The sequence below is a fragment of the Temnothorax nylanderi genome, unplaced genomic scaffold, assembly GCF_030848795.1.
Source record: "Temnothorax nylanderi isolate EJ_2023f unplaced genomic scaffold, tnyl_v1.0 TNYL_tig0374_pilon, whole genome shotgun sequence".
Taxonomy (NCBI): Eukaryota; Metazoa; Arthropoda; class Insecta; order Hymenoptera; family Formicidae; genus Temnothorax; species Temnothorax nylanderi.
The window spans coordinates 49,056-74,853 of record NW_027249436.1 but is presented as its reverse complement, the minus strand read 5'-3'; the positions used below and the strand labels follow the sequence as shown (position 1 = coordinate 74,853).

The following is a 25,798-nucleotide window of genomic DNA, read 5'->3' as shown; positions in this document are numbered from 1 at the left end:
AAAACAGTTTGTTTTCGCTTAGAATTAATTTAAAAACCTTTTCTGGAATTAGTATGTACAAAAGGCAAATTATAAATTAATTAATATACAATAAAATGTACGATAACGGTTACACTGCAGTTATATAACAAAAATGCTTTAAAGTATATTACTGCTATATAAATGTTATATAACATCGCTATATTTATATTATATAACTGCAATAATCCATATATGCGAAATTACAACTAACGTCTGCATAACTGTTACGATCGTGTTATATAGCGTGTTACATTTCGTTATATACTGGCAATATAATCGTTATATATCTGTGTTTGCTGGGAATACATTGGTTGTTATTATATATACATGTGATGCTCACGTGATGTCTAAACCAACGCAATGACTTTGTCATATATAGGGTTTTAATTTTCTGTATCCTTTTTTAAATTGATCGTATTGGAGTGTTTTTTGATTAAAAACATTTCTGCAATCTCTCTCTTTTTTGTGTTTATTTCTTTGTCAATGATATTAGTTTCGGACCATTTAAAATTATGGCCTAACAAAACACGATGTTTGCTAACGACCGAGTGATTGCTATCATGTTTTTTAATGTCTTTTTGATGTTCATTAACCCGTGTCATTAAGTGACGTTTGGTTTGCCCTATATATGTTGCATCGCAATCACCGCAATCTATCTTGTATATCAAATCAGTAGTTTTTTCTTTGCTAAGCGCGTCCTTACCACTACCTATAACACCATCCAGTTTTTTCGGGATCGAAAAGCGAAGTCATCTTATTGCACTCATTCTTGTTTGTCACTAACTACACGTATAGTATATTTTCACAGAACACACAATGTTTTAAATATTTGACACTTTTCCTGCATTGACTTTTGACCATTGTTCTTATAGTGACTGTCTTTATGACTATTTCTGGTAAAATTTTCTAAGATACGGACGTGTAGGTTTAGACATGATTAACAAGGTATTGCTTTTCATTAATTTATTAATTCAGCATGGAAATTGTTATCCCTCCGACCGAATTGATTTTTCTGAATTGTTTGTCAGTTAGAAGCTTGAGGAGGACCTAATCCAAAGGTCGAAACGTCGCAGCGTTTTGTATACATTGCCAATCGTCAGTCGATAACAATAAATGTTTCGTGGTTTAATATATTCAATTAATCTTTATTTCACTCCCCTTCCGGGGTTGGAAAGGCGTTTTTTTCAGTAAAAACGTTCCCAAAAATCTTTACAATTTCTGCTATACAAATAAAATCATATACATTATACATTCAATCATTAATCATATACATTTTATATCTATAATATAATTTTTCTTATTTCTTCTTTCCGCGACCTCACATCTCATTTCCCTTCCCTTCGGCACCCTTCTGGTCATCTCTTTTAGCTTCCTTTAATTCCGCACCCCTCTGACTTCCTCCTTTCTGTCACTGCTCTTCCCTTTTCTTTCCGGCTCTCTCCCTCCTCTTGTTCGACGCCTTCCTTCTTTCTTATTCTACGTTCACCCTGCAAATAACTGTATTAAAGATTATTCTTACATTCTTACAATCTTACCTTCTTCTCCCCTTCCTCTCCCTTAATGCTTCTCTCTTTATCTCCCTTCATCTCTCCTTTCCATCCTAAATTTCTCCTATTCTTTTTTCTTCCTATCTGCTTCGTCCTCGTCCGTATCCATAAGGAGATTCTCCTCCATCCTTTTCGCTCTTTCTTCCTCCGCGGTCCTCTTTGGCCTCCCGCTTTCCTTTCCTCTCCTCTATTTTCTCCTTTTTTTCTCCTCTCTTTCTTTTACCCTCGTTTCCACCGACTTATCCTCGTCCATTTTCACCCTCAATCCGCTCTCTTCCTTTCTCTTTGCATCCAATACCTTCCGCTTATCCTCTTCAACAAAAATCATCAGTATTATTCTCTAATCTTTCTGACTAACTTGCCGCTGTATTAGCCTGCCTTCTTCTTCTCTCCAGCTCTGCCATCCATTTCTCTCCCTCTCCTTTACTATTCAGTATCCTTATGATCTTCTCGCCAATTCCTTCTGGCTTCTCCTCCTCCTCTCCTCTTGTGCACCGCTCTAACACATGCTCCCATGTCTCTGGTTCTGCATCACATATTTTACAGCTTCTTTTCTCTATCCCAATATCTTCCACCTCTAATCTCATTACGTAGCCTAAATCTCGCTATCCTGATCATGGACTTCTCTTTCCTTTTTTTCTCTAGGTATTCTGGCCTTCTGATTTCTGCTATCTCCCTGTACCACCTGTTATATCTAGACTCTCTTACTCTTTCATCTCTCTCTTGACTCTGAATGTCTTTGTCTCTTCTTGTTATCTCCTCTATACTGCTCCAGCCATTTCCTCTTTTCCTTTCTATCTCCTCAGTTGCGTATCCTCTTTTTTCATAGAAGCTCCTTCTCTCTTCTTCTCAATTTGCCTTTTCCTTCCTGACATTCTCTTTTATTTCTTTCCAGCATTCTCTTGCAATCTCATTTCCCTCTCCCCTTTCCAGTTTTTCCTCGTATTTCATCGCCCTTTTACCAGCACTTACTCTCATTCTGTCCCTCTTGGTTTCCTCCCTTATCATGTATCCGGGTGTGCTCCAGTCTAGGCCCAATGTCCACCTTATATACCTTTCGTGCATTCTTTCTATTTTCTCTCTCTCTTTCCATTCCCACACTTCTGCTCCATATAAAGCTATGCTTGCTACCAGCGAATCGTATAACTTAATTCTTCTTATCCAGTCTCTTCCAAATAACCTTTTTCCTATTCCCCAAACCTGTCTCATTGCTATGGTAGCTTTCCTTACTCTTTCGTTTATATGCGCCTCCTGTCCTCCGTTCTTTTGGAATGTGTAGCCTAGATAGCAGAATTCCTTTACCTCCTCTATTTCTTCTCCCTTCCATTTCCATTCCATTTTCTTCATGTTACCTCCTCCCTTCCTGAATCTCATTACCTTTGTTTTCCCTACATTCACTCTCAGCTTTTTTCTGTCAAAATATTTCTCCAGTCTTTTCATCATCCTCTTCATCTCCTCTTCGTCCTCTGCTATAGCTACTACATCGTCTGCGTATGCTAACGTCCAAATTTTTATTCTCCCTACTACCACGCCTCCATCTTGCCCCCTCCTCATTGTTTCCTCTAAGTCTGCCAGCAGCAGTATAAAGAGCATAGCGCTCGGCGGGCATCCCTGTCTGACTCTTTTGACCGTCCAGAAGCATGATCCCTTTTCTCCTTTCACTCTTACCACGCTTCTTGACTCTTCGTACAGATCTTCTATCCTAGTTCTCAGCTGTTCACTAATCCCTTCTCTTTTCAGTACCTCCCAAATTTTTTCTCTGTTCACGGAGTCGAATGCTGCTTTCAGATCAATAAATGCTGCCACTAGCTTCCCTCTTTTTTTGCTAACAGCCTTTCCAATTACATAATTCAGTGCGTATGTATTCTCCATTGTACCCCTTCCTTTCCTGAACCCTGCCTGTGTTTATGGTAATATTCTTCTTTCTTCCGCCTCCTTTTCCAATCTTTTCGGCAAAATTGCCGCGTATATTTTGTAGCTTGTGTTCATTAATGTCACCCCTCTGTAATCTTGTGCTTCTTTTCCTTCTCCTTTCTTTACTATTGGTACTATTCTACCTTCTTTCCAGTCTTCTGCTATTTCTCCTGTCCTCCACGCTGTATCACATACTTCCCATATTTTTTCCTTCAATCTCTCTCCTCCATATATCCATACCTCATTAGGCAATCCATCCGTACCTGCTGCTTTCTTTTCTTTCATTTCTTTAATTACTTCTTCCACTTCCTCTCTTCTTATTCCTTCCTGGTCCTCTTTACTACCCATTCTTTCCTCTCCCTTCCTGTCTTTTTCACGCGGTTTCACAGTTACTCCTTCCAATAGCTCCATGAAGTGTTTATTCCATTGCTCCTCCGTTATTTCTTCGCAAACCTCTTTTCTACCCTTCCTTTCTCTGTTTATAAATCTCCATAATTCCTTCTCGCTAGTTGCTTCTCTCGCCTCTTTTATAACTCTCTCCCTTTCTATCTCTTTCTTCTCTTTTATTTTCTCCTCATATTCTTTTTTCTTTAGAATGTACCTCTTTTTATCTACTTCTCCCTTCCTCCATTTAACTAGTTTCTCTCGTGCTTCTCTCCTTAGTCTTACACATTCACTATCCCACCATCTGCTTTTTTTCTTCGATCTCTGGTGCTTCTCTTATTTCTTTCCAAACAGCAGCCTGTTTTATCTCTCTATACACAGAGAGGTTAGATTGACATGTAGACTGTGCGTGTGTCTTGCGTTTTGCGAACTGCGGTCTATTTATACCGGGCTTAACGGCGCGCCTTATTTCTCACAGCCTCCGCCGTTAGCGTTTTCAATTTTTTAAATTTTGGCAACGTTATTTATATATTTACAGTTTAATGTTACGCTAGCAAAAAATTTAAATGCCTGATAGCGTTTTTCTTTGGCAGAACTGGTGCGCACTCAGTGCACATTAAAACCGTCGTACACAAATCAACGTAAAGTGTATGTTTAATATAAACGGGTTAAGTCACAAAAGCCTCTATACTTTATTGTACTATTTGGTAAAATATGTATTGGGTATTTTATCAATCAAAATATTTGCATTTTACTTTAAATATTAAAGATTAAATCAGTGTACAACGGCTTTAATGTGCACTGAGTGTGCACTAGTTCTGCCAATGAAAAACGCTGACATTATTATTACTTATGGATGCTCCGCACATATTTTAAATCTTCTTGCATAGATCAAAGCTATCAAGTGTTTTTTTTTTGCTTGTTTAAAACATGTTTTTCTGTTTAAAACATGTTTTTTTATACCTTAGTTTAAAACACAAATAAAACATAAAACATTGTTTTAAACAAAAAAACAATGTTTTTTGTTTAAAATTAAAAAAACATGTTTTTTGCCAACCCTGATTTGCATGCACTTGGCCGGAAAACATGCAGACAAATAACATTGGGAGCTTTCCAACAAGCGACACAAGTCAACACAAACATTTAAGTTAAGACCACTCGCACATGTCGTAACTGTGCATTGTGAAGACACTCGTACGTATTTTGACGTCTGTGACGAATTAACCCTGCGTACCTGGTCTGTAAACCACAATTGCACCCCCCCCCCCCCCCAGCGAACAGTCTGTACTTATACTGAATCTTATTGAATATAAGGAAACATAATTATTCTTTATGGATCCTAAACTAAATCTATTTCCTATTCAGTCTTCTAGTTCTCTTGTTCTGTTATACATTCACGTGTGATTGGCAGTGCGGTACGAGCTGCACGCCACCACCGTTGAATAATCTGAGAGATTCGCTAGTGCAGTACGAGCAGCACGCTTGTCTTCTCGGAGTCCAACTGGAAACAACTGACCTAGCAAGAGTTATTGTTAATCTAAGTAATGACAAATGCCTAAAACACGTCGAGGTGGAATTAAAAACCGTATTCGTCGATTGAATCGTTTACTTCACGCCGCGCCTTTGAGTTAAGAGTTAGGTGTAGATTATGTAGAGGATCCTGAGTACGAAAGATATTTTGCTGCGAGGCCTGCACACGAAGTGACCGCGAGTGACTATAAATCCGAAACCCATAAGAGCGCGACTGACCAGTGCTACACCCCTTTGCCGAGAGTGTATGGGAGCGTAACGAGCGTTTGAAGTGTTGTAACTAGATTGTAATCTTAACGCCATCTATCGTCTTTAGTTTTCTTGGTTCTCACCATGCGTTGCGTGCACGCCTAGTGCTACTCTATTACACCTTTTTTATTTTTACTAAGTTGTTCGTCTGCGCGCGCTATTAAAATCCGTTAGCGTTCTCTGCACACACTTCGAGTCTCTACCGAGCGGCACACGACACGACACGTTTTGTATCGTTCTTTAAGAAATACATTTCGTATAATAAGAAACTATCGTACGTTGGATTGCAAACCCAGCCTATTTACAACAGGTTATGGGCTCAGGGCGTATTAGTAGAAAGCCGTTCCTGTGACTTGGTGAATTATTAAAAAGGAAAATTCACAATGATCGATGCGTCGACGTCACGAGATTCACGAGACTCGCGAAGTGTATTGCCACCGGCTTCAATCAAGTCTCTTTCTGGTCGAGAAGGATATTCTACTTGGAAATTCAAAATAAAGGCCTATCTAATGCATGAAAGGTTATGGCATGCTGTCACTGGATATCCTGAAGGAGACGCAATCAGAGAAGAGGTTAAGGCTGAGAAGGATGGGATGGCTCTTGCCGCAATGTCGCTGACACTCGACGATACTGCTATAATTCATGTAAGAACCTGCATCACAGCGAGATGTATGTGGGAATGTCTCAGGCAAGCATACGAAGACAATGGCCTTGGACGACGCTTAAATCTGCAGCGGAGACTTTATCGTCTACAGCTTGGCGACTTCGATACCATGGATGCCTACATAGCAGAGGTTATGTCGACTGTACAACAGTTAGCTGAAATCGGAAAAGAGATAGACGATGAAACTGTTGGCGCGATTTTACTGGGTGGACTTCCATCAAAATATGATCCCCTGGTAATGGCACTAGAAAACTCTAATAGACAGATTGGTGCAGCAGATGTTAAATCTAGACTTTTAAACGAAGCTGCCAAAAAGGAAGGTGAACCAGCTGCAAATGAATCGGCCCTGGCATTGAAGACACATTCTAACCAGAAGAAACTGCCGGCGAATGCAAATAAAAATAAGCCAACAAGTTTGAAGAGATACACTGTCAACAACCAGGACATAAAAGTCCAGATTGCCCGAAGAAGGACCAAACCTCATCCACTGATAAGAAGAAGGACTACGCACTGCTCACGATGATGGTAACTCCAGGCTCTTCTGGGACTTCAGTTAATCGAGAGGAAATTGCTCTACTCACCACCGAGCGGTCGGAGATGAAAGAAGAGGCTGCTATGGAAAGTAATACTTCAAATAAACCAGATCCAGATGCGTGGTACGTGGATTCTGCATCAACTGCTCAGATGTCATGTCAAAAACATTGGCTAGATAACTATCGCGAAGATGTATGTAAAGGTATAGAAATTACAGTAGCGAATAATGAAAAATTGCGTAGCAATGGTGTACGTTTCTTTCCTATTAAGAATATTGAAGGTATTACTGGAATAACTGATGTTGTACATGTTCCTAACTTAAATACTAATTTGTTATCTGTAAGTCAGACAGTTAAAAAGGGCTTTATTTTTGTTTTTAATGAACAAGGATGTAAGATATATCGTAAAGAAAATTGTGAGATATCTGGAGATGCGGTATTAACAGCGTTTAATGACAAAGGAATGTATAGGTTAGATTTTAATAGATCTTTAAGTGCATATACTACTGTAACTAATTCTATTGCAGATCTTTGGCATAAGAGATTAGGACATTTATGTCGATATGGAATGAAATTAATGCAAAATGGTTTAGTTACAGGTGTAAAATTTACAGGAGATAGTAATAAGACCTGCGTTAGTTGTCTTGAAGGAAAACAAGCTAGACGTCCATTTAAGAAGATTGATTATAAGCGAGCTACTACAAAATTAGGCTTAATTCATTCGGATATATGCGGTCCAATGAGTATAGAATCTATTGATGGAAAAAGGTATTTGCTTATTTTTGTAGACGATTATTCGAGAAAAATATTTGGCTATATCCTGAAATCAAAAACGGAAGTTCTAGCAAAGTTTATTGAATTTAAGGCTTTTGTTGAAAATCAAACAGGACTAAAAATTAAGGCAATCAGATCTAATAATGGCACCGAATATGTAAATGAGAGCTTTCAGAAGTACTTGGCAGAACAAGGCATCAAGCATGAGACGACTGTACCTTATTCACTTCAGCAAAATGGGATTGCTGAGAGAACCAACCGCTCTATTATTGAGAAAACTAGATGTCTGCTTCAAGATGCAAAGCTACCTAAAGGTTATTGGTCAGATGCGTGTGAGACAGCGATTTACTTAAAGAATAGGTCCCCTCATAGGTTAATAGTTGGTAAAACCCCAGAAGAAGTATGGACGGGTGAACGATCTGACCTCAGTCATGTAAAGGTTTTTGGATGTCGAGTCTATGCTCATATTCCTAAACAAGAAAGGAAGAAGTTGGATGCTAAAAGCAAAGAGTGGATCTTTGTTGGATATTCCAGTATTAACGGCGATCGGCCGCGAGGCTTCACGCCACTCTGACACGCTTGGCTCTAGAACACCGTGCCCACCGCCGGGGCACGAAGCCCTCGGGGCACGCGCTCCGCCTAACCGAGTAAGTAAGGAAACGATGAAAGTAGTGGTATTTCACCGGCGATGTTGCCATCTCCCACTTATGCTACACCTCTCATGTCTCCTTACAGTGCCAGACTAGAGTCAAGCTCAACAAAATCCCACAGCATACCGACTAAGAGACCCAGGTAATCCTAAGAAGTTGATTGAATCAAGAGATGTTGTTTTCTTAGAAGATAGGTTTCACAGCACAGACCAATCAACTGAATCTGTAGTTTCTCTAAATCAACTGGTGTCCGCATATCCTGAAGAAGAAATTGCACAAGAAGAATTGGACTCAGAAGATGAAAATGATGATCTTTTCCAGTCTATAAATAGCGACGTACAAGAAGAGGATCAACCGGCTCAAGATGACAATTCGGATAATCAAGAAAGAAGATATCCAGAAAGAATGCGTAAGAAGAAAGAGCTCCCCGACTACGTGCTATATGAAACTACGTGTATTGTAAATGAAGACCCGCAATCCGTAAAAGAAGCTATGGAGAGTATAGACAAAGATAAATGGAAATTGGCGATGGAACAAGAGATCCAGTCATTAAAAGATAACAAGACGTGGACTTTGGTTGATAGACCCAAAAATCAAAAAGTAATTTCTTGCAAGTGGATCTATAAAATTAAAAGGAATGAAGAGGGAAAAATCAGCAGATATAAAGCACGCCTAGTAGCTAAAGGTTTCAATCAAGTCATGGGGATTGACTATAAAGAAACTTTTTCCCCCGTAGTAAGAAGTTCTACACTACGTTCTTTAATTGCATTAGCCGTTGAACGTGGAATGGACATGGATCATCTTGATGTGGATACAGCCTTTTTAAATGGAAAGTTGGAAGAACAAATATACATGGAACAACCAGAAGGATTTAAGGTACCAGGACAAGAGGATAAAGTATGCTTACTCAATAAATCTACGGTTTAAAGCAAGCCTCACGTGCATGGAACAAAAAGGTTCACGCTGTGTTAGAAGAGTTAGGATACAAGCAGTCAAGTCATGAACCTTGCGTGTACTTTAAACTTAATGGAGACAAAATAATAATAGTGGGAGTTTATGTGGATGACTTCTTCATCGTTTTAAATGATTCAAGAGAAAAATCGAAACTAAAAAACCAACTCAAGAGTAAATTTAAAATAAAAGACTTAGGTGAAGTCAAACAATTTTTGGGACTCACAATTGAAAGAAATAAGAAGACAGGCGAAGTATTCATTCATCAGAAGCAGTACATAACGGAGATCCTAAAGAAGTTCGGAATGATTGAAAGCAAACCAGTTGCAACTCCAGTCGATCTTGAAATGAAAGGAGCTGAAGATACCAGTAAGAAGATTACAGATGTTCCTTATCAAAATGTTATAGGATCGCTTATGTATCTAGCGGTAAATACCAGACCAGATCTTGCTTTTATAGTAAATTTCCTCAGTCAATACAACGTTGAACATACTGAAATAAAATGGAAAATGCTGAAGAGAGTACTTCGTTACTTGAATAATACCAAGAACTTGGGTATAATGTTTAAACCTACAGGAGAAGGTATAGTAGGATTTGTAGATGCGGATTACGCAAATGATCAAGAAGAAGGAAAGTCGTATACAGGCTACGTATTTAAATATGGAGGTGGACCGATCTCCTGGGAAAGTAAAAAACAAAGATGTACTTCAATGTCATCAACGGAATCAGAATATGTGGCTGTGTCGGAAGCAGCTAAGGAAGCAGTTCATCTGCAAGGATTCTTCACAGAATTACTAGGAGAAAAGAAGACTATTCTCATTTACAATGACAACCAAAGTGCTCAAAAATTGGCTCGCAACCCCGTTTTTCACAAACGAGTCAAGCACATTAAGCCAAAGTATCATTTTATTAGAGAGCAAGTGCAAGAAGGTAATATTGCCATCGAGTACATATGTACGGAAGATATGATTGCTGATGTGCTTACTAAAGGTCTTGGACGACTTAAACACCAAAATTGTTTGATAGGTATAGGCATGAAAGATGCTACATAGAGTATAGAAGTATAGATATCAGATGTATCAACACAGTTTCAATTTCGTAAATATATTTTTGTTATTACAGCCTTTTTCCATCAAGGAATATAAGAGTTAATTTTGATATTTTTTATATATCGTTAAATGTCCTTCGATTAAGGGGGTGTGTTGTAACTAGATTGTAATCTTAACGCCATCTATCGTCTTTAGTTTTCTTGGTTCTCACCATGCGTTGCGTGCACGCCTAGTGCTACTGTATTACACCTTTTTTATTTTTACTAAGTTGGTCGTCTGCGCGCGCCATTAAAATCCGTTAGCGTTCTCTGCACACACTTCGAGTCTCTACCGAGCGGCACCGACACGACACGTTTTGTATCGTTCTTTAAGAAATACATTTCGTATAATAAGAAACCGTCGTACGTTGGATTGCAAACCCAGCCTATTTACAACAAGAAGAATACGTTATAAACGAACGCGCAGAGTTGTATAATTCTAATCGTCCCATTAGAATCAGAATCGACCAGACTCTCTGGTAATCGCGTTTCAAAATATAAAATGCAGCGCTTAATTCTATCGTGAGTTGCCTCGATCGCGGGTATCCTCGGGGAGAATCACTCGATTCGTTTGACCCGAAAAGCGATCGTGTTCCGCTAGGACCCGAGTTCTGTGAGTGTACAGCCGCGGTCGGTCGGGACGTGACAAAATTGGCGACAGCGGTGACACCGGAAAACTCGCGATAGTTACGCGTACTACGAAATCCATCAAAATGTCTAAACTTCCGGAAACCGAATTAAAATGCGCTGCGAGAATACAAGCACAAGAAGCCCAGTTTCGCGAACAAGTTGAAAAATGCGACAGCAGCAGGAGGCCCTCCGCCAACAGCAAAAATTGTTAGCGCAACAACGAGAAGCTTTCTCCCGCGAAATGGAAGCCATCGAGCGTGGTCTCGAGAAAATTAGAATGTCCCCTGAGGAAGAACGCGTCGAAATTAGCAAACGCCAGAATTTGCTCGAAAAAACCAGTGCAAGCGCCGAGCTCGCACCAGAAACGTCGCATTACGGACAACCTAGCAGCATAACGCCCACCTCTCCCTCGCACCAGAGAACCTACTTTTTCGACGCACATACTTCGGCTATATATCCCCCTTACGACCACGCCATGGAAAACTCCGGACCTCGTATATCTTCCCTTATAGAAAAATACACTCAACCCATAGAAAAACCCTTAAAGTTGGATGTGATTTCGGACCGCCAATAGAATGTTAACCATTTAAATGATGGTTAACCTTATATTGGCGGTCCGAAATCACACCCAACTTTAAGGGTTTTTCTATGGGTTGAGTGTATTTTTCTATAAGGGTTTTAGAGAGGCACTCGAAACAGTTCCCTATTTTGACGGTCAAAATATTCCTTTGCCTCAATTTATATGAGCATGTCAACGCGCCAAAGAAATTCTTCCCCCGTCCTCAGAACGAAATCTGACTCGACTAATACTAACAAAACTACGCGGTAGAGCCGTATGCGCAGTGGAAGATGAAACTTGCGAGACAATAACTCAGCTCTCGGACCTTTTAAACGGCGCCTTCGGGTCGCTCCAAACAATAGACCAGTACCGTGGCGAAGTAAGTACTGTCTACCTAAAACCCGGAGAGCATATTCTCGACTATAGGATCGTGTATAGGATCTCCGTTCCTCAATCCTCGACGCCGAACGCCGTAATCACGGAATATTAAGCAACGATGTAGTCGCCGAGACCGACGGCTTAACCGCGCGTTCCTTCTGTGACGGATTATCCCTTAGCTATCGAATTCAGCTCCGCCAAGAGCATTACTCTAACCCTTTTGCGGCATTTACCCACGTGAAGGATCTTGCAAAGAGACAGAAATTAGATAATTCACGTTTCAAAACCTCCCGTAGGAACGACAAAAAACGTACCTAAGAGAGAAATGTTTACAGCACGGGTAGACCTTTAGCACACTTGATACCCATCAAGCCGAATTCCGACCGAGTCGAAATAAACAGAGACCGGAGATACTGGCCTCCTAGAGTGACATTCCGAGAATCTTCTGGCAATCGTTACGTAAACACCGAAGCATCGGGACCAAATAGGCCTCGCTACGAAAACGTAAACCGGCCGCGTTACAAAAATGGAAGTAAACCCCACTATGAAAACGCGAATTGACCACGCTATGGGAGTAGTACGGAAAGGACTCGCGTCGAAAAACTCAAATAGGCCTCGCGTTGAAAATCCGGATGGGAGCAGAAAGTTCTGCCATTACTGCAAAAACGTGGGTCATGAAATAGAGGAATGCCGTAAACGTTAATATAATAAAAACAAATAATTTTGTAACTTGCTAGTGATGATTAACGAATATATTTCAATTACACCCTTATGAAAAAGTACACTCAACTTTGATGGTTAACACCCACCATTGAGAGTTAACACTCATATTTGGGCGTAAGTTTAGTGTTTGTCATCAAAGTTAAGTGTCAACACTTAAATTTAGGTGTAGATTGAGTGTTGACCATTAAGGTTTAGGTAAATTGTGGGTTTAATTCTCAATGATGAGTGTTTATTGGGAGTTTATTCTCAATGATAAGTGTAGGTTGGGGATTAAGCCTCAATGTTTAGTGTAGGTTGGAGATTGATCCTCATCGTTGGATGTACAACGCCCGATCGTTTCACATTAGATGGCGCAGCGCGAGTCGCCACTCTCAAAGAGCCTCACTCGTTTGTCATGGCCACACTTGCTTGCGTTTCTTCGAACGTGTCGAGTCCGTTACCTCTTTCTTGACGGATTGATCGTTGCGGCGCGTGTTCTGGAGACCAACCGAGCGAGAGTCGGATCACCAGGGAGAGCTCACCGCCAGGAAAGGGAGAGCTGCGGCAGCTAGCGTCCGAGAGGGAGGATCGAAGCGAGGAGTCCGGTTTAGCGAGCGGAGCCCTTAAGAGATTCTCATTGGGATTGGGACGCCATATTTGTTACTTTCATTTGAGGGTTCATATTTTATGGTTTATACCAACCTTCAAATGATGGTTAACCTTCAATTGGCGGTCCGAAATCACACCCAACTTTAAGGGTTTTTTATGGTGTTTTTTTAACGGTTAACACCAAAAGTTGAGTGTATTTTTCCATAAGGGCATCGACTTAACTGGCCACAATTAAAACAAATCACGACGTTTCGGCTCTTGGTTTGGGCCCTTTTCAAGTGCAAACTATAACATAACATGACGCAAAAATCATAAATAAGAGTCAATCTAAATATACGTATTGAAAGTAACAAAAAGTAATACCTAAATCATCCGTAAGAATCGTCGTTGAAATCACAAGACATTCGCAATGTATAAAATTATTCCAGAAAAATCACAAAAGTTAAAATGTGATATACGCGTTAATAATGTTATAAGATGTGAAATATAACAAAAATAAAAATAAGAACTTATTACGTCTCTTGTGTGTCCAAGAAGAAAGATATACATATTCCAGACTAAAAATAGCCGAGTATGACATGTTGTTCGTTTGAAAGCGACAGACCGACTGAACATAAAATAACGCGCTTTAGAACAATAAAACGGTAAATGAAAGGTTAATTGTTGAGATAAATATTTACAGGAGAAATTTCAAGTTGACATAGGCTGCGGTCCACTTGACGCTACAAATGTTTCGAAGCATTCCTCTTCTCTTTTCTTTCAATAAAGAAAGAAGGAGAAGAAGAACGCTTCAAAGCATTTGCAGCGTCAAGTGGACCGCAGCCATAATAAGTCTATCATATATGGGATTGAGATTCTCTGTATTTCCTGTAAGTTAATATTATCCTTGAATTTCTTTATGTAAAACATTTCGGCAATTTCCCTCTTTCTCGTGTTTTTTTCTTTATGTAGAATCTCAGCGCGCTTGCGCAGTCAGTTATAACCTAGAAATATATATCGTGCAACACTGTGGTCCGTGGTCTCTTATCGTTAAATACGATCGTTTAATTTTGAATTTTGATCGTGTCACGCAAGGATCGAAGTGCCACGATATTAGGATGGGCGTCACAATAAGAAGTGAAATATCAGCGAGTCGGATTTATCAGTCTAGTGACAGTCGTGACCGTCGTGACAGATAGTGATCATCAATATATCAATATATATTGATCGTAGGGAGCTGATACCAAGGACATCTTTAAGAAGGAAGGTGTATTCAAAATCGCACACGTATGTACGTATATGCTATCTTGTAAATTTTTAAAGTTAAAGAGAACGAGAAAGTGTTTTGTAGCGCAATTCGTATTGTCAAGTTATGCTAAAATATTAATCGAATCGAGTCCATTGTTATCTGTTGTTATGATAGACGTTGATTTTATACCTTGATGTCTGGAAATATTAATTATTCACAAAATTAGCAATAACAACAAAATAAATTTTGGTAAATATGTAGTATAATGGCATCCTCTTCGATTCCTTTGAAATTTACAAATTTTGTGTATTTTGTGTAGTAAAAAAGATTCTGAGAAGGAAAATTATCGCTCATGTTCCGTTTGTTTCTAATTAATACTTAAAATATCACGATGTCAGTAAGTAAGGAAATGATGATGAAATTGAAACAATAATAATGAATATGGGGCATTCTCCTCCCCCCCCCCCCGCGTGTCGGAGTCCTCTCCTGCCCACTTCAATTTTTGACATAATTCAACCAACCAGGGCTTAAAATTTTTGTTGAAGTGTCTACTTTTTAATGCCATGTGGCCTTTTGTGAAAATTCAATATGGCGGACTGATGCAGCGCCGAGAATAAAGAAAGTAAAAAAAAAAATTAATTGTATATCTTCTAAAAAAATGCAGAAATGTCACTTGATTCGGATGAAACTCGGTACTAGGCGGTTTTCGAGGTCGTTGATTCCGAATCTGGTCGAAATTTGGAAATTCAAAATGGCGGATTAAATATGGCCGCCCGTAATGCAGAAATGTCACTTGATTCGGATGAAACTCGGTACTAGGGGGTTTTCGAGGTCGCTGATTCCGAATGTGAAGTCGAAATTCGGAAATTTAAAATGGCGGATCCAATATGGCCGACCGAATGCAGAAATGTCACTTGATTTACGTGAAAAAAACTGTCGCTTCAGTAGCGCCAAAAGCTGTCGCTGTAACACCGATAGGATGATTAGAACAGTTTTACGGTATTATTTTTAAGATCTAGATATTACATTCGTATTTAGAGACCTTCAAAAGTCCCTAACAATAATTTTGCATTGGTTGTTATAACTATTATTACGATTTTTCCTTGAAGTAATGGATAGTTTAGTTAGTTAATAATAACACGAAAGGAGGCGATGAGAGCCGTACATGCTTTTACAGAATTGCTTTTCCGGTGGTTCTTCAGTCGTTGAATACGAATTTATAACTACAAACACGTATTTTTTAAAGAAGGTACCATAAAATCATTCAAACTATCCTGTTGGTCTCAGAGCGACAGATTTTGGCGCTACTGAAGCGACAGTTTTTTTCACGTGAATCAAGTGACATTTCTGCATTTCGGTCGGCCATATTGGATCCGCCATCTTGAATTTCCGAATTTCGACTTCACATTCGGAATCAGCGACCTCGAAAACCCCCTAGTACCGAGTTTCATCCGAATCAAGTAACATTTCTGCATTACGGGCGGCCATATTTAATCCGCCATTTTGAATTTCCAAATTTCGACTTCACATTCGGAATCAGCGACCTCGAAAACCCCCTAGTACCGAGTTTCATCCGAATCAAGTGACATTTCTGCATTACGGGCGGCCATATTTAATCCGCCATTTTGAATTTCCAAATTTTGACCAGATTCGGAATCAACGACCTCAAAAACCCCCTAGTACCGAGTTTCATCCGAATCAAGTGACATTTCTGCATTTTTTTAGAAGATATACAATTAATTTTTTTTTACTTTCTTTATTCTCGGCGCTACATCAGTCCGCCATTTTGAATTTTCACAAAAGGCCACATGGCATTAAAAAGTAGACACTTCAACGAAAATTTTAAGCCCTGGTTGATTGAATTATGTCAAAAATTGAAGTGGGCAGGAGAGGACTCCGACACGCGGAGAATGCCCCATATGTATATTTCGCTTCTTCTTATTTCAATTAGATCATATTATAGGCCAGTCATATTAGACATCGAATCGTCCAATTAATCTTCCCAGGTTGCAACCACCATGAATCGCTTTGATTTGAGGTGCTATAAGTAGGATTTATTTTGCTTCGCAAAATTAACGCGGAATAAAATGTTATTAACAATATTATGAACAAAAAACACAATTTTTTTATTTTTTTTCAAATATCTCGAAAACTAAGCAAGATAGGGTAACTAACTATACGTACCTTTTTTGTAGAGCGTAAAATTATGTACAATAATGATCTGAACAACATTGATCGTCAAGTCAGTCGTTTAGCTTGCACGCGCCGTCAAACTCCGAGACTCGGGTCCCAAAAACCCTCGATTACATCGTTTTTGTGATGTTGCGCCGGTGATTTTTTTCCGTCATTTAAAATGGAATTAAAAATCCCCAAAAAATCACACATCATCTGAGAACTACAAAGAATACTTTTCATGATGCAACCGATTTTTTAGACCCTTTTTTTTTAATTTGTAGCTATGTAAGCAAAAAATTTTGATTTTTTGGATTAGTCTTAGTTTTTCGCTGTTTTCAGGCCTTAGAATTTATTTGAGATATCAAAAAAATAAAATCGAGGATTTTCGGGATCCGAGTCTCGGACTTTGACGGCGCGTGCAAGCTAAACGACTGACTTGACGATAAATTTTGTTTAGATCATTATTGTAGATAATTTTACGCTCTACAAAAAAGGTACGTATAGTTAGTTACCCTATCTTGCTTAGTTTTCGAGATACTTGAGAAAAAATGAAAAAATCGTGTTTTTTGTTCATGTTTGCACTTTGCGAAGCAAAATAAATCCCACTTATAGCACCTCAAATCAAAGCGATTCATGGTGGTTGCAACCTGGGAAGATTAATTAGACGATTCGATGTCTAATATAACTGGCCTATTATGTTATTTACAACTTCAATATAGTTGTCTGATTGATATATTATATTCAGTAGAACAAATTAATAACAGTCCTTGCAGTTCAAGATGTAATTGATAATGCAAATACATGGCCCAAATTTTTCGAAAAATGTTTTAGAATAAAAATTTAAAGAATCACAATTAAAGCAGACAACCGTTTGTGCTTTTGGTTGAAGCAGAGAATACTCTGTATTTATGCTTTCTACTATTCTCTGCTTTAACAAAGATTATAATTTTTAAATATATAATTGAATGAAATTGTAAATAACATATGATCTAATAGTAAGAAGCGAAATATATATTTATAAATTATTATTTCTTTACTTACCGATATTGTGATATTTTAAGTATTAATTATAAACAAACGGAACATAAGCGACAATTTTCCTCCTGAGAATCTTTTTTACTACCCAAAATACACAAAATTTGAAATTTTCAAGGGAATCGGAGAGGGTGCCGTTATTCTACATATTTACTACAGGCGCTACTACTTATATCTATGCGGTTATCTACCTTAGTCTGCTACTGTGCGTGAGTAGGAATTGGCCTATGGATTTGCGAATCGCAAGGAGGTTTTCAGAAATGGAGGCGACACTTTTGATATATGTTTTCAACAGAGTATATTTACATATTTACACGTGGAAGCATGTCAGTGTTGATAAAAGCGCCGACATTTGACTTGATAGCCACCTCTTTGCTTTGTCTGGGTGGCAACATCCTTCTGCTGCTTCCTTGGGCTCGTCTGAGTGGACACCGTACATAAGGCCGGTGGTGTAGTGGCCAAGTCTTCCGGATCTGTGGACGTAGCTACGTCACGAGAATTCTTCTCTTTTGTAGCTGAGCGGTAGACGGGTCGAACCTTGGGAAGTTTAGGCGGCGGAGCTTGAAGCGTCTCGTGCGAAGGAGGCGACGTGCTGGTTACTTCTGCTGGTACTGAGGTTAAGACTACCTTCCGTTTCCTCACCGTTATAGCCTGAAGCGGTAGAGGCTGCGTTCGCCGACGTTTGGTGGAATCTCCTCCATTCTTGGAGACGAAGCGCTCCTCAAACAAACGCGGCGTTTTGTCTACGTCGATCAACTTAATAGTCCTAGCGTGGGATGCCAAGATGGAAGGTCTTCTTTCAACGATGGTCAGAACCGTAACCTTACTGCTGACGGTAATGGCGTCTTTGCGCCGTGAGAGCGACCAAGCGCTGTGATTGGCCGGCGGGCGTTGTTTGCCGTGTAAGCGACCGAGCGCTGTGATTGGCCGGCAGGCGTTGTGTGCTGCGAAAGCGACCGAGCGCTGTGATTGGCCGGCAGGCGATTGTACGCCGTGAAAGCGACCGAGCGCTGTGATTGGTCGGCAGGCGTTGAACGCTGTGAAAGCGACCGAGCGCTGTGGCAAGCGGGCGAGCGGCTCGCGCCGTGTCAGCGGCTAGCGCTTGAGTTGGTAGGCGACTCGCGCCGTGTAAGCGACTAGCGCTGTGACACGTTGGCAGGCCGTGAAAGCAAGTTAATGCTACACTGAGAAAAAAATGTTGTTAATTTGACTAAACTCGTTTAGTTGGTGTGATTTGTTTAATGTAAATATTAATATATTTAAATCAAATATACGTGAGTAATATCAAGAAATATTTTATTTTATTTTATATAATATTTGTTGAATTAACAAATGTTAGCTTGACAGCCCGTGACCGCTGCATTTAGTTGAATCAAATAATATTTCTTTGAATCAACGATTTTTTTTTCTCAGTGTAGAATAAGCGATTAACGCTATAGTTACTGAGCGTCTAGGCGCTTCTATGTGAGGCGACTGGCGCCTAAGAAAATCTGATCCGGTCCCGTACAGAGATGCCAATGGTGCTGTTTTGCCCGCTGCCTGCGCGCCTGGTGGGGGACACGCACACACCTGACGGAGCCGTGTACGTGTGCGCTGGGCGCTCGGCGGCGGCTCGGCCAGCTTCGGGCGGGTAGAAGAGTGCAGACATACACTCGGATGTCTCGTTCTTCCGCGAGTCGTAGCGTAGCCATAGCCGGTTCATCGAAAGTCGTATGCGTTAGCGCGTCGGCTGACTTGACTCGTCTATTATGTCTCGCGTATCCCTTCTGATGTTGATTTATGAATAAAATATATTTTATGACATTGCAGATAAATAAAATATCCCTTCCCACACTAGGCGCGATACACTGTGTCTCTTAATTATTTAAAAGTAATGAAAAAATCATTTATGTAATTAATAAATTTTACTAACAAAAAATGTTAGTAAAATTTATTAATTACATAAATGATGTCTAATGAAATTATATTATCTTTATTCTGAAAATAACCTATATAAATTAAGTAAAGAAATAAAAAACAGAAAAAGCGTAAATAATAGAAATCCACTCTTGGCCAATATGTACGCTTTCTTCTAAAAAAATCTTGTTATTAATTTAGAAAAATGACTTCTGTTTCCAATTCTTACATTTTTTTAAATAAAAATATATTACTGTACATCATCAGCACACTGCGTAATTTATATTTTCTCTTTACCATATACGATTATATATTTTTAATCCATTTATTTTAATAAATATCTATACATACCCTTAGGAAAATTTACTTTAAAAAACTTAAAATAAACTAGAAAGTTTACCAAAGAAATTACTATTGATAAACTATTAATAAACTAGAAGTGATTTCGAACCAAACTTTAAGTATTTCTATAATATACTTTAAAGGTTACTTTAAGTTAACTCATGCAATTACTATTAATCACCCCAAAAAAAATATTCTGTCATTTAGTGGCTCCCGCTTAATTTTAGAGGATTTTCCTCTAAAATACGGTCTCAAGAAGATATTTTAAAATCTAGAGGAATATCCTCTAACCATGAGACACTAGACTTAAGATTACAGTCCTCTTAATACTAGAGGACACTGATTTCCGATATTCACCCGGAATAAAAAAAAATTATTTATTTCGAAATTTTATTACTATTTTATAACTAAATTTGTTTCTTAAGATGCAGTCTATAATTATAAATATTTTCTCGTATTTGAAAAACACACTTACCTTGGTGGGATTCGAACTCGGGACCTCTGGATCGTGAGCCAACTGCCTTACGTGGTAGACTACTTCTTAATTTGATGTAAGTGTTATATATAGTCTACATATGTCATAACCAGCGCAAATATATAATTTTCCAAAAGTCATCTTAAGAAACAAATTCAGTTTAAAAAGAGTAATAAAATTTTGAATTGGATATATGATATAATATTTCTTAATGTCTCGTGTGGTGCAAGTGTGGTGAAAAAGGGAACTTGTCTTTTTAAGTATACTGTTGAAACAACACGCATAAGTTAAAATCAGCTTTAAGTATTACCTTTATAAAAAGTAAAGTTAAAGTATATTTATAAGTATTACGTTTGTTAAAAGTAAATTTAAAGTATATTTGCGACTTGCTTATAAAGTTTTTATTGAGGTTAATAACTTATAGAAAACTTTACGCTCGGCTGTCAGTATACTATTAGTCTACTATTATACTATTAGTATACTATTATTACGGCTAGTATACTTTATAATACTTTAAAATACTTTAAGTAACTTTAAAAAACTTTAAGTAAATTTTCCTAAGGGTATTGTTGGAATACATTTGCTGACTTAATATGACTCATAAAAATGTAAAATTAAACGATGACTTTCAGTTTTTATTTTATATTTGCGGTTTATTATTAGTAATAAATCAATAAAGAAATGGAAAGTTTTAAAATATTTATTTTTCTTACAATTATTTAATATCTATTTATAAAATGTGTAATTTTATGCTCGTAATCTTGCACTTTTTATTATCAAATTTTTCAATATGTTATCAGCAATCTTTATAATCTATAAATGCATATTTTGGTGTAATAACATGGTGTCTTTTCATAATAATGTTTGAAAGCTGTACTTTGGATTATCTTAAAAATGAGAACTGACTATATTAATACTAGCCTCATTCATATTTATTATAACACATCTATTTCACTATATTAATTATATGATGTTTTAAATTGACCTCTTCAATCGAATTATTATTTGTTCACTCTCAACATGCTTTGCATTACCGTGTGTCTGTGAAGTTGGCATATCATTTTCCAGCAGATCAAAAATAAAAGGGAGTTCTTGTCGCATGCAGTCGAGTTCTATAGTTCCTGATACTTTTTAGTAAGTTCTGTTGATTTTGACAAAAAAAGTCCATTGAAAAAATTATCTGCTAGTTTTCCGAAATCTCGGAGTTCCGGTTTATCTAAAATATTTTTCGAATAGTTCTGAGCATATTGAAGCATTTTCTACAGAGTTCCCGACACTAGCATTGTTGAATAATTTTTTTATAAATTAATACCGGCCGAAAGCCGAGTATTTAGAGAGAATAGGGTGATATGCTGTACGAAATGTCGCAGTTCCGGTTTATTTAAAATATTTTTCGAATAGTTTCGAACATACTAAAGCATTTTCTACAGAGTTCCCGACCCTAGCAATGTTGTATGATTGTTTAAAAAATTAATACCGCTCGAAAACCGAGTATTTAGAGAGAATAGGGTGATATGCTGTACGAAATGTCGCAGTTCCGGTTTATATCTAAAATACTTTTCGAATAGTTCTGAACATACTAAAGCATTTTCTAAAGAGTTCCCGACACTGGCAATGTTGTATAATTGTTTAAAAAATTTAATTGCTCGGCTTTCGAGCGGTATTAATTTATAAAAAAATTATTCAACATTGCTAGTGTCGGGAACTCTGTAGAAAATGCTTCAATATGCTCAGAACTATTCGAAAAAGATTTTAGATAAACCGGAACTCCGAGATTTCGGAAAACTAGCAGATAATTTTTTCAATGGACTTTTTTGTCAAAATCAACAGAACTATTACTAAAAAGTATCAGGAACTATAGAACTCGACTGCATGCGACAAGAACTCCCTTTTATTTTTGATCTGCTGGAAAATGATATGCCAACTTCACAGACACACGGTAACGCAAAGCATGTTGAGAGTGAACAAATAATAATTCGATTGAAGAGGTCAATTTAAAACATCATATAATTAATATAGTAAAATAGAGGTGTTATAATAAATATGAATTAGGCTAGTATTAATATAGTCAGTTCTCATTTTTAAGATAATCCAAAGTACAGCTTTCAGACATTATTATGAAAAGACACCATGTTATTACACCAAAATATGCATTTATAGATTATAAAGATTGCTGATAACATATTGAAAAATTTGATAATAAAAAGTGCAAGATTACGAGCATAAAATTACACATTTTATAAATAGATATCAAATAATTGTAAGAAAAATAAATATTTTAAAACTTTCCATTTCTTTATTGATTTATTACTAATAATAAACCGCAAATATAAAATAAAAACTGAAAGTCATCGTTTAATTTTACATTTTTATGAGTCATATTAAGTCAGCAAATGTATTCCAACAATATGTATAGATATTTATTAAAATAAATGGATTAAAAATATATAATCGTATATGGTAAAGAGAAAATATAAATTACGCAGTGTGCTGATGATGTACAGTAATATATTTTTATTTAAAAAAATGTAAGAATTGCAAACAGAAGTCATCTTTCTAAATTAATAACAAGATTTTTTTAGAAGAAAGCGTACATATTGGCCAAGAGTGGATTTCTATTATCTACGCTTTTTCTGTTTTTTATTTCTTTACTTAATTTATATAGGTTATTTTTAGAATAAGGATAATATAATTTCATTAGACATCATTTATGTAATTAATAAATTTTACTAACATTTTTTGTTAGTAAAATTTATTAATTACATAAATGATTTTTTCATTACTTTTAAATAATTAAGAGACACAGTGTATCGCGCCTAGTGTGGGAAGGGATATTTTATTCATCTGCAATGTCATAAAATATATTTTATTCATAAATCAACATCAGAAGGGATACGCGAGACATAATAGACGGGCCAAGTCAGCCGACGCGCTAACGCATACGACTTTCGATGAACCGGCTATGGCTACGCTACGACTCGCGGAAGAACGAGACATCCGAGTGTATGTCTGCACTCTTCTACCCGCCCGAAGCTGGCCGAGCTGCCGCCGAGCGCCCAGCGCACACGTACACGGCTCCGTCAGGTGTGTGCGTGTCCCCCACCAGGCGCGCAGGCAGCGGGCAAAACAGCACCATTGGCATCTCTGGTCCCGTAGGGGGTCTCCCTTTATAGTAGTAGTCTTTATTGCTTGTCCCCACAGGGTTTGCAAGGCGTTTTTACGGAACGTACCCAAACCTTTACAATCCTCCTTAACTCACAACAGACATATACATAGCTTTTACATAGCCGGCGTTTTCCAGGGACGTACCCAACCCTTTACAATCCTGTCCCTTCCTAACCCGACCTGACCATAGCGGCCTTTCACATACTCTTTCCCTCCCTCCCTTCCTCGCTCACTACTTCTCCTCCCATTTCCCCTCATCCTCGTTCCATACAATTTCCCTTCCATCCACCCAGATTCTCCTATTTTCCACCCGCGTTCTTCTTCCTTTGGCCCTCTCCTCTCTCGCCTTCTCTAACAGTCTCCACCTCGTCTTCCTCTCCTCCAAGGATAGGTCCTCATCCACCCCAATCCCCCACCTCTGCCTGAATACCCCATACCTTCCTAGCAGCTCCTCTCTCTCCTTCTCATCTTCCAGCTCCGCTATCACTACCTCTCTCCCTCCCTCCCCACTTCTTTCCCAGACCCTTCTAATTCTCGGGACCCTACCTAGCACCTTCTCCGCCACCCTTTCCATCACCCCCCTCCTTTCTTCAGCGTCCCGCCCGTCTAGCCCCCTCCAGACCACATTCCTCTTTCTTCTTTCCTTTTGCTCTCTTTCTTCCTCCAGCCTCCTTACTCTCTCCTTCAGGCCTCTTGACTTCTCGCTCTCTTCCTTCTCTCTTCTTTCCTCCCCCTTCTGTGGCCCTTCCCTCTTCTCCATATACCCCACCCTCTCCGTCCCTTCCGTCCCTCTCATCTCCGACGACCCAACTCTTCTCCTTGCCTCCTCATCCACCCACCTTCTAATACTCTCACCTCTGTCCCAGACAAGCTTCCTCTCTTCCTCTCCCCCTTCCTTGGATTCTCTCTGCGCCTCTCTTACATCTGCCATCACTTTCTCCCCCCTTTCCCTACTCTCTCCTACGACCTCTCCTCCCGACTCCTTCCACACCTCCTTGCCGCTCTTCCCTTCCAACTTGGCTCCTGCCTCGCTTCCTGTGCACTCTGCACCTTCCGCTCCCCCTACTCTTCCCTCCAGCACCTTTCTGATCTTCTCTAACTCCTCTGCTATCTTGCACCACACCCTCATGCTCTGCGACTCCTCCATCTCCCCCCTCTGTCTTCCGTCTCCTTCGCTCCACGTACCTTCTTCTTCTCTGCCTGCGCCCCCCTCTCCTGCACCACCCCTTCTGCTTCCTTCAGTCTTCTGTCTCGACCCTCCGCTCCCCTTCTCACTCCCCGTCCGCTCCTCCACCTACTCTCACGGGTCTCTTCTTCCTCCTACAAACAAAACCTTCTCAGATCTTACTTCCCTCTCTCCTTCTCTCTCTCTCTCTCTCTCTCTCTCTCTCTCTCTCTCTCTCTCTCTCTCTCTCTCTCTCTCTCTCTCTCTCTCTCTCTCTCTCTCTCTCTCTCTCTCTCTCTCTCTCTCTCTCTCTCTCTCTCTCTCTCTCTCTCTCTCTCTCTCTCCCTCTCTCTCTCTCTCCTCTCTCTCTCTCTCTCTCTCTCTCTCTCTCTCTCTCTCTCTCTCTCTCTCTCTCTCTCTCTCTCTCTCTCTCTCTCTCTCTCTCTCTCTCTCTCTCTCTCTCTCTCTCTCTCTCTCTCTCTCTCTCTCTCTCTCTCTCTCTCTCTCTCTCTCTCTCTCTCTCTCTCTCTCTCTCTCTCCTCTCTCTCTCTCTCTCTCTCTCTCTCTCTCTCTCTCTCTCTCTCTCTCTCTCTCTCTCTCTCTCTCTCTCTCTCTCTCTCTCTCTCTCTCTCTCTCTCTCTCTCTCTCTCTCTCTCTCTCTCTCTCTCCTCTCTCCTCTCTCTCTCTCTCTCTCTCTCTCTCTCTCTCTCTCTCTCTCTCTCTCTCTCTCTCTCTCTCTCTCTCTCTCTCTCTCTCTCTCTCTCTCTCTCTCTCTCTCTCTCTCTCTCTCTCTCTCTCTCTCTCTCTCTCTCTCTCTCTCTCTCTCTCTCTCTCTCTCTCTCTCTCTCTCTCTCTCTCTCTCTCTCTCTCTCTCTCTCTCTCTCTCTCTCTCTCTCTCTCTCTCTCTCTCTCTCTCTCTCTCTCTCCTCTCTCTCTCTCTCTCTCTCTCTCTCTCTCTCTCTCTCTCTCTCTCTCTCTCTCTCTCTCTCTCTCTCTCTCTCTCTCTCTCTCTCTCTCTCTCTCTCTCTCTCTCTCTCCTCTCTCTCTCTCTCTCTCTCTCTCTCTCTCTCTCTCTCTCTCTCTCTCTCTCTCTCTCTCTCTCTCTCTCTCTCTCTCTCTCTCTCTCTCTCTCTCT

The 25,798-nt window shown here is 39.2% G+C and overlaps 2 protein-coding genes across 2 annotated transcripts; both read right to left on the bottom strand.

Annotated features, from left to right (window-relative positions):
• Positions 1–2,417: 2,417 nt before the first annotated feature.
• Positions 2,418–3,440, bottom strand: LOC139781910 (uncharacterized). The gene has a single exon (XM_071720795.1). It carries the CDS (start codon positions 3,438–3,440, stop codon positions 2,418–2,420), a length of 1,023 nt encoding a protein of 340 aa, XP_071576896.1.
• Positions 3,441–3,473: 33 nt separating this feature from the next.
• On the bottom strand, positions 3,474–3,893 carry LOC139781909 (uncharacterized). The gene has a single exon (XM_071720794.1). It carries the CDS (start codon positions 3,891–3,893, stop codon positions 3,474–3,476), a length of 420 nt encoding a protein of 139 aa, XP_071576895.1.
• Between the last annotated feature and the right edge of the window lie 21,905 nt (positions 3,894–25,798).

What these genes read in the sequence shown, in the direction of transcription:
- LOC139781909 (XM_071720794.1), bottom strand. Translation starts at nt 3,893, where the DNA reads ATGGAGCTATTGGAAGGAGTAACTGTGAAACCGCGTGAAAAAGACAGG.
- LOC139781910 (XM_071720795.1), bottom strand. Translation starts at nt 3,440, where the DNA reads ATGGAGAATACATACGCACTGAATTATGTAATTGGAAAGGCTGTTAGC.